The sequence below is a fragment of the Pituophis catenifer genome, unplaced genomic scaffold, assembly GCF_029215685.1.
Source record: "Pituophis catenifer annectens isolate HBS135680 unplaced genomic scaffold, rPitCat1.0.hap2 SCAF_2, whole genome shotgun sequence".
Taxonomy (NCBI): Eukaryota; Metazoa; Chordata; class Lepidosauria; order Squamata; family Colubridae; genus Pituophis; species Pituophis catenifer.
In genome coordinates, this window is record NW_027256882.1 from 99910000 (window position 1) to 99922032 (window position 12033).

At 37.6% G+C, this 12033-nt stretch overlaps 1 protein-coding gene across 6 annotated transcripts in view; it reads right to left on the reverse strand.

The window, feature by feature from the left end:
* Window positions 1-12033, reverse strand: part of MYOT (myotilin) — a 56941-nt gene that overhangs the window by 15675 nt on the left and 29233 nt on the right. For 2 of the 6 annotated variants that reach the window (XM_070937278.1, XM_070937276.1), the window contains exons 1-2: window positions 4235-4342; window positions 1317-1907 (exon numbers count right to left, since the gene is read on the reverse strand). The exons of 3 other annotated variants lie outside the window; for them this stretch is intronic. In XM_070937278.1, the coding sequence (XP_070793379.1) occupies window positions 1317-1741 (425 nt within the window). In that variant the 5' untranslated portion in view covers window positions 1742-1907; window positions 4235-4342. Of the gene's footprint in view, window positions 1-1316; window positions 1908-4005; window positions 4141-4234; window positions 4343-12033 lie in introns of those variants that run through there. One more of the 6 variants, XM_070937277.1, reaches the window with a different exon arrangement.

Below are 12033 nucleotides of genomic sequence, written 5' to 3' on the forward strand. Positions count from 1 at the left end.
TGCAAATTTTCTAAGAATTATAGGTGGCACTGCTGTTCCCTAGTTTACTTTATTGATCCTGCCAATACTAGGAAACATGCATAAAGATTTGTGGGTGGGTAACATCCAAATACTTTGTGTTCTATGAGACAACAGGGAGCTGTCATTTATTTTCAAAAAACTGTATACCAATAAAATAGTTACCTAGCTTTTTTTTCAAGAAAGCTTTTAAAAATTTATAAATTCTAAAAAAGAAACAACAACTTTTATTTTTCATTTTTTTCAGGGTAAGATTCATTATATAGTGGCAAAAGTATAATGTAGAAGAGATAGGATGTAGCCTTCACTGATATCAGATGTATTTTCCATTCAGGGCTAGATTGTACCCAACTATGCCATTTGTTCTAGATCAGTTGCTTAGTGCCTAGATAAATAGAACTAAAGAAGGAAATGCTCTAAGGAAAAGACTAAAACTCAAATTATGAAAACTGTTTCTGTTAGTTGTGTTGATCACAGTTCATTCTAGCCAGAATGGCTAAAGATGACAGTAGCAACTGTAAGCCAACTCATCAAATTTGAAAAAGCTGCACTAGTGCACATACCCAACAAAGGAGTGGCAGCATTTGCACAACAAGCATAGTCATAGTTACCGTAATCATGGTTTACTCAACTCAATTTTCTGGATTAACATGATATATGGACTGGATTTCCACAACACACTAAGCGAAAACATGGTTGATTTGTCACTGCACAAATACATGTAGTGACACATATAAAACCTTTCACAGCAAATAGTGTTTACTCCCAAATAAGAATCCTTAAATTATTTGATGGAATTGTGCTAAAGCTATGTGTTATACCCAGGATAAAATCCCAGGATAAAAACATAGGATAAATCAATAATAATTTATCCTGAAATAAAATTAAATAATCATTTGTCTCAAATCTGTTAATCTTTTCCTGAAATAAATCCTTAATAGATTTTGTTTTTATTATGTCAAATAGACTAGTGCATAATTTTCCAGAATTAGGTTTCATTTTCAGGGCTTGTTTAAATAGGATGGTATTCTGCCTTTACTTTTATTTTTCAGCCACCACTGCTTACATAAAACTTTGGAAATGTCTGTACATTTTGCAAAAAGTTGGCATTTGGAACAAAACAGACCTTGCACAATTAACAGTGGTTATAGTTTCCATTCCTGAGTTTCCCCTTCTAATTCCCATCTCTGCCTTCAACAATTACATGCAGCATAGCTCACTCACAACAGGAACATAGCATTCAGGTTTTCATGACTGCACCTACACACAGTTCAAGGCAAGGGAAAGAGCATACTTACTTTGAGTCCACCGAGGAAGGACCTTGGCTATTATTATAATCAAAGTGAGAGGGCAACACAGAACAAAGGAATGCTGCAGGGGACTGGTTATGCATGGATGAAATTCTCGGCCCAGATGATGAGCTAGCAGGAGACTGTACAGATGCGGGTGTTACGGGAAATGAAGCGCTATATGAAGGTGAAGAGAGTGAGATTGGCGAGCTCAGCGATGAAGAGGAAGTAAATTTCTTCTCATTAGGATTACAAGGCTGGATTAAAATGGAAGACTTTTGCCTGCTCGGAAGTGTAGCAGAGGTCTCTGATCCCGGAGGCTGTGGCTTCCCTTGATATGTATTTTGAGACTGGATAAAGTGTTTTGGACGCTCATAATTAAACATGCTGGGTTGGTACATAGAGGACACAGATGGGAGATTACTGACACTCATGGGGAAGCTTTCACAATTGTCCTGCGTTTTAGAAGGTGAAAATAGACTTTGGGTTGGTGGTTGGAAAGAATGAGTTGATAAATTTTGTGGCCTTTCTTGGCAGGGATCCTAGGTAGGACAGAATCCCTGCCTCAGCAAAGAGTAGCTTTCTTGATGAAGATAATCCCTTTAGGAAAACAATACAAATAAGAACAGAAATAAATGGGCATGCAACAAGATTATATAGACAATCAAATTAGAAGGGAACCAATGGACAAATGCTAAGATTATCCATTTTTCTCAGGAACAAGATGCTTTGTACCTAGAGCATCTTTGAAATTTGCCTCTGTCTTATCTTTTTCCCTGTCCAATAATAATTTGAACAGTTTCCTCATAACAAGCTGAAATATTCTAGGAATACCCATAGGCACTTAAAAATTTTCAGTGTTCAGTATTTTAATATTCACCATCCTCATATGTTGAATACGCAATTTATTTTTATAATGGCTCTCATTGCAATCCCCACCCCCTCCTGTGAACTGCATGGCAATTAAACCTATATTAAACTCTTTTTTCTGAAATCACTGGAAAGCAGTAACTATCTTTGCAAATTTTAACTCTAATTATGATTTAAAGATACAACTCACTCATTTTCATCCATGTAAAGCCTGTCTACAGTAAATAAAAATGATCTATCATAAGTATTGAATTCTATCAGTGCACGTCACTTAAAACAATGTATTCAAATGCAAAATTATGCAGTACCAATACTTTATGACAAAGGCATGTTCCTTGCTTATACTGCTAAGCTTCCACAAACCAAACAAAATTTGAGTTCCAAGTAAACAAACTCTGTTATGAATCCCAAGATCAATAGGATGATGATGTTTCCCCCCTCTGGACTATGCTCAAATTCCTTATAATGGAAAATATAGCACTGTATACATATAATTCTAACCAGATCTTAGTACCAAAGATCTGCCAAACTATAACTCAATTTTCTGACCAGCGTTTACAATATTTTTGAAACTAATGAGAAACTGTATGAGGCAGATTCTTAATTAAAATAAAGTACAAAGATAAAATTCATGAAGGAAATTATTTTCATTTTTTTTGTCTAGAGTCTAGACAAGCAGCATTTTGCTTCAATTAGGATTAAAAGAATAGAACATTTACAGATATAGTTAGCCAGAAATCTGGCTATAAGTGAAGAAAATTTAGTTACTGTGTTCATTGAATATGTGGATATATCATGATTGCTACCACATGTGCGTGTCAAGACATTTTTTTCCATACACAAATCCCACACTTTAGTTGGGTTATTGCTATTATAAACTGTAAATGAATTCTATAGAAAGTTCTTACAAATATTCGGTTTATTTGAACAAAAAAACGTTCAAACGTTCAGCTGTGTGGCAAATTTCTCAATGAATCTATATGGAAGCAAACTACAGTACTTTTTTTTTTTTAAAAAAGCGCAAAGTAACTTCGGGAAGAAGTAAATAAAATAAAATAATAGTGACTATTCCTTCCCTTCCCACTTAAAATCCCTCCAATATCTATTTTCTTTTCTGTACAGAATTTCGTATCAGCTGTTTTGCTACTATATCTGCATCCAGTACCGTATATTGCCTTCCTTTCATAGGACGAGCCTAAACTAGGTTCCATGAGGTCATGCATTCCTCAGACAGATCAAATTATTCGGCTTTTTTTAAACATGATTAAAGAAGCTCTTCATTTCGACTTTTCGTATAACGCGCGATAAATGTACTTCTCCAGCGGTTAAGAATTCTTATCTCGTATTTCTAAAGTTTCACCATGAAACAAACGCAGCTTAACTCGCGCAATCCAGAACCTTCTAGGAAAGGGAGCCTAAAACGCTTGAATCCGCTTCAAGTGAGCGCGAACAGCTTGCATATTTTAATATTCACCCTCCTCTATTAAAATAAAAGTCCGCCGCTACAATAGTTTTACACGAAGTTCGTAAAAAAACCAACACAAAACCCACCTCCCTTCCCTTGGCCCCGGTTGGGACTCTACTAAGTCCCTTTACAAGAGACACCAACTTTCCAAACTTGGACGACGAACGTCTTGTGCAATTTATTCTGAAATGCAAAGATTCGGTCACGACCTTCTGCAACGACTAACATGCTTCTTGTAAGTCAATCTTACAAAGAGCCTCGGCCGCTTCGGCCGGACCGTGTTCCTCAGTTCCCCGAGCCAAATATCACGCGTAAACTACCACCCACGCGGGTCAGGTTCGCAAAAGCTGCCGGGCTACTTACACTGGGGCACCTCAGTCAAACCTTCCCGGCCTGTAGCGCGCGCCCCCGCGCGCAAGCAATCCACCACCTGCGCTCCTTTCAAGTATCAGTCCCTCCTGTCCAAGGCACGCTGGGCTTTCCCTGGAAGTACAGCTCCTAAAAGATGAATTACATCGCTGCGAGCCGAACCGGGCGGGGCGAGGCGGAGTGGGGGGGGGGGGGGGAAGAGGAGGAACATAGAAAAACTTACCTGTAAGCAAAGGAAGGGATCACCTGCGGGCCTAGGAAGCGGTGTTGTGAAGGGAAACCAGCCATCCACTAACACAGACTAGAACCATAGTACCTCTCTACTTAAGTTTTAATATGAGCACGGGCGATTAGCCCTTGCCAGGGAATGACATCGGAGGTATTCGCTCTTTCCAGCCACCCGGTTAAGTTGCCAAAATAAGAGCTTTCCCTCCCCCCGCCCTTCTCCACCCCGCCCGACTGCTCGGCCATCCAAATTAGAGCCCGCGGGAAAGAAAGAGACGCGCTTGGCCGCTGGGAAGAGAGCAGGCAGAGCATTCCTTGCGTGTTATTCAGAAACGCGCAGCTAAATGAGATTAGTTAAGACAACTCGGTAACCAAGATTGTTCAGCTTAAAGTTCGGCGCGGTCGACTTTTTTTTTTTTTTTTTTTTTAGAAAAAGGGTTTGTAACCGGAGCTACTTTTTAAACTTTTCGGTGGGGCGCCTGCAGAAGTAGCGTGGCGGGAGGAAAGGGAATAGGATTATCCGCATCTAATTATTCACATGCTGTAAATAAACCATTTTTCGGGCAAGGGCAACGCGGTGGTGCTTGGGCCGTAAAAAAGCTATATTCCAACCCGTAGATGTGTGTTGTCGCCGCTGGCAACGCTGCTCTGAATCCACCGATTGCGGTGGCGACAGTCGAGGGCATTTATTTCCCTGCCTCCGCTGGCGGAAAATGCCTGCCGTTGACCTCATTCGAGACCATCATTTTGATCCAGAAGCTTGCCAGCCGCCACTTATAAGAAAAAAATTGCCCTGAAAGCCTCAGTACTGTAGTTAGTGAGGAGTTAACTCTGCGAAGGCGGGAGTGCGCGCAAAGCGGCTTTGTGGTTAGGAAACAGGTGAAGAGGAACCGAGTTTATTGCACTCGAGGAGTTGGCGGGAACGAGCGAAGGAAGGACAGAAATAAGAGTCCTCGAGGTATGCAGTAAGCGGTAAAAAGTTGGACTCGCATATCTGTCGACAAGTACAGCCTCTTAGAGTTGGAAGTGGTTTCAGGGACACTAAAAAGAAACCGCATTCCAGCTCGAAGGGGACTTTGATTCTGAAGCAAACGCAAGCCGCGCTTCTATAGCGGCCCGATCGAATTTCTTTATTTCCAACTAGCCTGCTGGCGCCCCTTTTGTTCAAGTGCCCTCCGGTTTTCCTCTCTTGAAAAGAGCACAGCGAGCAGGAAGGCTCAAGAAGTAGCTACCAACACATCACAACCGAGGAGGAAAAGAATATAGCGCCCAGTACTCTTAAGTCACACAAACATAGTTACATGCTTCAAAGATTGATTCTTTCAGTTATCTAATGCAGGATATGCAGCACAGGTACAGGTCGATAGTGACTCAGGTCTTTTTGTCATCCCAGAGAAAACCTGTTGTGACCTATATTAGTGAAATCTTACTTCAACTTTTTATCCTTCAGATATGTAATATTGTACTTCCCATCTTCTGCCTAGAGCTTGGGGAATGATATATTCATCCTTGCATCCAATTTCCAAAAAAAGTGTTGAAGTGCAGGTAGTCCTCAACTTACAACCACAATTGAGCCCAAAATTTCTGTTAAGTGAGACATTTCTTAAGTCAATTTTACCCCATCTTACAACCTTTCTTGCCTCAGTTGTTAAATGAATCACTGCAGTTGATAAGTTAGTAACCCAGTTGTTAAGAGAACCTGGCTTCCCCATTGACTTTGCTTGTCAGAAGGTCGCAAAAGGGGATCACATGACCTTGGGACACAGCAACGGTCATAAATATGAACCAGCTGCCAAGCATTTGAATTTTGATCACATGATCATGGGGCTGCTGGAAAGGTTGTAACTGAAAAATGGTCGTAACTCACTTTTCAGTGCTGTTATAACTGGTCATTAAATGAATGGTTGTAAGTCAAGGACTACCTGTACAAGACTTTTGTGTTCTTTTCTATAAATCGTAAGTTTGTCTTTAGAATTCCTCAATACACTTTCCATTTTCCAACAGTATAGATACAGTACAGGTACAACCATTCATTTAGTGACCGAGGTTACAATGGTATTGAAAAAAGACTTATGACCATTTTAAATACTTATGATCGTTGCAGCATCCCCATTGTCACATGATAAAAATTTAGGCACTTGGCAACCAAACATTATTTATGGCAGTTGTATTGGCCTATGTTCATGTGACCACCATTTGTAATGAGATTCTCACTCATCCAGGCCATAATTGTTTCAAAGATGCTTTTTTCAAAAGGCAACTGGACTGGGGGTTTTTTCTTTATTTTTCTCACTGAGGAAGAAGAAGAAGAAAATGTTTTGCTTCTCACCCAAGAAGCTTCATCAGTTGTGATACTGGTACTATCCTTCCATCTCCCAGCATCATAATTGATGAAGCTTGGCTAAGAAGCGAAATGTTTTCTTCTTCCTCAAGGACCAAAATAGCCAGTTCAGTTGCCTTTTGAAAAAATACCTTTGAGATACCATTTGTAATCTTCCCAGCTGGCTTCCAACAAGCAAAGTCAATAGAGGAAGCAAGATTTAGAATAACTTTAGAAGAACTTAGAATAACTTACTATTCTACAGTGATTCGCTTAACAATTGTGACAAAAAAGGTCCTAAAATGGGGCAAAAATCACTTGCCTTGCTTAGCATCTGAAATTTTAGTCTCAACTGTGGTCTTAAATCAAGAATTATTTGTAGTACACTATGAGCAACTAAGAAGTTTTTTAGAAGGTTTTTAAGCTTGTGATACATTTTGTGGATTTTATTTTTTCATAGAATATATACATTTATTCAGTTTTAATTGTATTTATTAGCTTTATGTCCTACCTTGATTTGTACAATATTCCCTCTTCCTATTTACATTTATGTGTTTTTTAAAAAATGGATTGCTACCCTTAAAAGGCAGATTTCCCCAGGTTGTTTACAAAATACCACAAAATAATAAACCAATCCAATATATAATAAAATGCAATATTTGAAGTATATAACATTAAAGCAATAAAAAGGTCAAAACAACTAGACACAAAGACAGTCCCCCATGCCATCACTCTGCTAAACAACTAATTCCCACAACACTGTCAAACTACCTAGTAGGGCTGTATTACTATAATCCTTCTCATCTTTCCTATTACTGATTTCCTTATCTTCTTATGACTATAACCTTGTGGCTTGTATCTTATGATTTATATTAATTGTTTTATTTAGTATCCCAGTATGATGTATGTTTATTGATTATTTAGTAACCTATGACTATCACTAAGTAGTGTATCTTATGATTACTGATGAATGTATTTTATGATGATTATGATCATGATTTATCACTTGTTGCTTGTCTGTACACTGAGAGCTTGTGCACTGGAGACAAATTCCTTGTGTGTCCAATCACACTTGGCCAATAAAGAATTCTATTTTATTCTTTACTCCTATAAAATGTTCCAGAGGCATGACAACCAATGCATTTGACCTACTTTATAAATTCCTATCAATTACAGCAAGAATCAACAAAAATGTTATTCACCTAGACACATGAGGCCTAAAAATAACAGAGTAAATTTCCTTGTGCATTAAACTCAAAGTTATGAATGTCTGAACATCTTGGCAGAGTGAAGACCCATATAAAAATACAATCAAATTATGTTATAGAAAAACATGAATAAACTATTTTTTCTTTTTGACAGAACAATCAACGATGTCAAAAACTCAACAATCAACTCAAAGGGCTACAGGAAGAGATCCTTGCAGAGATATTGCCTCATTAGTAGCTATATTAACTGAGGTAAAGTAACAATAGGGATCCAGTATGACAATAAATGGGAATATGCCAATGCCATCCAGGCAGATACAGAATATACTGTATGTATGTATGTATGTATGTATGTATGTATGTATGTATATGTATGTATGAAGGGTGGGTTCTACTTACCTTTACCAGCGGTTCGCAATGGGATCGTGCGTGCTCGCTTCGCTCATGCGCGCACCTGCGCATGCGCAGAAACTTCTGCACATGTGCAGATCGCTGATGATGACATCCGGGGTGGTGGATGGGGCCTCCCGTCGGTTTTACTACCGATTCTTGCGAACCGGTCCGAACCGGGGGCAACCCACCACTGGTATGTATGTGTGAAAGTATAAATCACCATTCAAAGGTGCTTTATAGGAGCAGATGAAGATTAGAAATCAAGCTCAGAATAATTAAGACAGAAATCGCCATTAGTTAAACTAGTTTCCCACAATATAACTAGTTGGGCAATTTCCAGCAAGCAGAGTCAAAGTTGTAATGTGGGGTGTTGAAGTCTAAAAATTTAGGGATTAATCCTATTTCCTAAAAATGTATGCAGAAAGTGAGAGACTTTAAAAAAAATCTCATGCTACTAAGCAAATTAAATATATAGATCATTATATTAGATTTAAATTTTAGAAACATGCATAAGCATGCATAAGTATGGTTTATTTTGCCATGTGCAAAGGAAACCCAAACCCACAATTTAAATTTATTCATTAATAGAAATCATCCTTTCCGAATAATACAGTTACCAGTTTTTCTTCTTATGCATATTGGTTTGGAAAAGGGCAGTCTAATGTGAGAAAACGTCATAAGGGGAAGGTGACCCTCTGATCCAATTTATGCAGTCACATATTGCTGAATTTAAACAAATAAAGAGAAGTGAGATGTGATTATGAAACATGTTATAAAAGTAGCCTTGCAGAGCTGTCAGAGAAATCTGCTTACATTTATTTGGGTAGTATAAAAACCTATTAAGTTGCAATTCTGTGCAAGCTTAACAGGGATCACGTTGCGCTAAGTAAGTAGAATTTACTTCCACGTGAGCATTCACCAAACTGAGTAGTAAATATAATACAAGCTTTTATTTAACCGAGCCAGACTGTAGTAATAAGAGTTTGTGTACTGAAGAAAATATTTTAAAAGGAAGCAAAAGTTTGTAAGTATCTCGTTTTACTTAAAAGAAATCCTGCAATTGGAAGAAATGACCTATATATTTAGATTAATATTAATTGGTTGAGAATCTGTGCCAGGAATTTTGTGATACAGTATATAGGATCTCTTTCCATTCATCTGTATGATTTCATATAATTGCTGGCTACATAAAATAGCTGCAACTGTAAGATTGGTGTACCCTTCTGCCCATGCTTGCAACCCACGTGGTAAAATGAAAGTGTCCATTGTTGTATAGCTTCCCATTTTTTCCTAAACATTATTTACTGTATGGTTTTATATTAAGAAACGTTTATGCCAGAAAGGAAGAACTGAATCGAACCACAGAGCAGAACAATAGACTTGATAGGCAAGGCAAGATGATATCAGAGGCAAAGCTAAAACCCCAACTTCAAAAAAAATAGGAAATAAATATCCCTTTATTTTAATAGCATATGCAAATAATCTCCTTCAATCTACACATCAGTGTAGCTACAATATTTTCATTTCCTGTATAAAATTGTAAAGCTGTATCTCTAAGCATGTGTGTATGTAATAACCCTAACTAATTTCTGAACAAGCATATTCAGACTGTACACATGCTACTAGACCAAATTGCTTCCTTCAGCTGCACAGTTTAATATATTCAGAGGAACAAGACATTTCTGTAGGAATTGGAATACTATCTATCTATCTATCTATCTATCTATCTATCTATCTATCTATCTATCTATTATGTGCACCAACATTACCTGATACTTTCTTTGGTTCCTGTCTTTTGCTGATATGGAAAACTATCAGTAAGAACAATAAGAACCATCCAGAATAGAACTGGACTTGCATAGCAGTGATTGGGACACTTGTATAAGTTTAATTGTTACTATCATGAATTCTTTCTTAAAGGTGATTATAAAAAGATAAGGGACATCCTTTTAAAATGAAGGCTGTTCTGAAGTCAGAAGTATGGACCAGCAGTATGAAATAGGGGAACATTTTACTATAATCATCACCTTTATAAAATGTTATGAGAAAAAGGCCATCTCTCAAATTCTAGCACCTTTGACTTCCCAGGAAGTCAACCTATTTACTTGAAAACTGATTTTAAAGAATGAGACATCTCTTAAAGAGCAGCTCTTTATCTACCAAGAACTGAGTGGATGAAGACAGGCCCAGAAAGGAAAGAGGCTTAACTTGGGGCCTAGTGCTTCTGAGCTTCAGTAACTTTAAATTGTATGGACTTCAACTTCCAGAATTCCCCCACCGTCAAGTTGGCTGAGGAATTCTGAAAGCTGAAGTCTACATATCTTAAAGTTACTGAGGCTAAGAAACACTATAAATAAATGAGGTTTAAGACATTCTGCTTTCCCCAGTAAAGTTTGGGTCACGCCAGATTGGCACATCTGGCATGGAGAAACTTTCTCTTGCCAATTACCCAGCATCACCTTTGGCTTAAAGCTATATTCTATTTTCACTTTAACATGTGATGACTCTAAAGCTAATATCTTCAAATAATATTTCAATGTTTTGAGCTCCAAAATAAACTTTAAATTCCAATGCAAGATGGCGTGACTCAAAGAGAGATAGGTTTACTATGATCTAAGATAGATGGTCAGTGTAAATAGCTGTTCTAAATCATTCCTGTTTTGGATGACTGGTGCCAACCAAAACCATAACAGTACTGCATAGTATAACTTCTAAGAACTTTTTAAGTTTATAGAGTTCTCTTCTAATAACATTAAGTAATCATGCAAATGTAATCAATTTCCAGAATCCCTTATGAAATAAATCATTTGTTCTCCTTTTCTAAAAAAAGTATCACATTGATTCTGATCCTCATTAAAGGTGGCATTAAACTTGTATGCCACCCAATTCTCAATGATTCTGGACAGATTTCATTTCATTATCCTTTTTCTTACCAGTTTAAATCTATGTGCACTCCTAGAACAATAATTAAAATGACCTCACTTGCCCTGTAAAATCAGTGAGACTTATTTTCAAGAGCTAATGTTGATTATATTCCAAATGGCACTGAAAACCTGTATAGTAGTACTATATAATAGTCTATTGTTGTGTCTGTCTAATCTTACTGAAGTTGAATAAAAATTGATAGTCCTTTTGCACCAGAATTGAATTATTTCTATAGTTGTATGTTTAAGTTGGTACCTTAAATATCTTTGCAGTTTATTCAAAGGCAAACTTATAATCAAAACTGGGTTCTAGATAACTTTTAAATAACTGTTGCAAGGATTACTAATTCTGATTAAATTAGTTCATGCTATATACAAAATGTAGCAGTCCCAGGTTATTTTCAGCCATGTCTTTCACAACCGGTACTAGCTATCTAGTCTTGTTTCAGCACTGGAAGAGAGAAAACTCCTGTAAATCCTCCCTTCCACTATACCTGTTCTAATTCTATTCAACAAGTACCCCAAGATCATTCAGATTAATTTGTGTACACCCTATTTCTCTGAAACAAAAGAATTAATGTTTATTACTTCAAATGGAGAGAGTCAGTTTGGTGTAGTGGTTAAAGCATCAGGCTAGAAACCAGGAGACCATGATTTCTAGTCCTACCTTAAGTGCAAAACCAGTTGGATGACCTTGGGCCAGTCGCTCTTCCACAGCCCTAGGAAGAAGGCAATGACAAACAATGTCTAAAAATCCTTGCCAGACTTACTTAGGTAGTTGCCAGGAATTAATACTGACTTGAAGAAATAATTTTCCCCTCTGGATGGATGCATTTTCTTGAGTAATTGCAGTGAATATTGCTATTTGCTAATGTTTGTGATTTAAATAATTGCTCCAGTCTATCCGCGCAGCACAGGAAAGATGTGAAACTTGTCTAGTTTTGGACAAAAA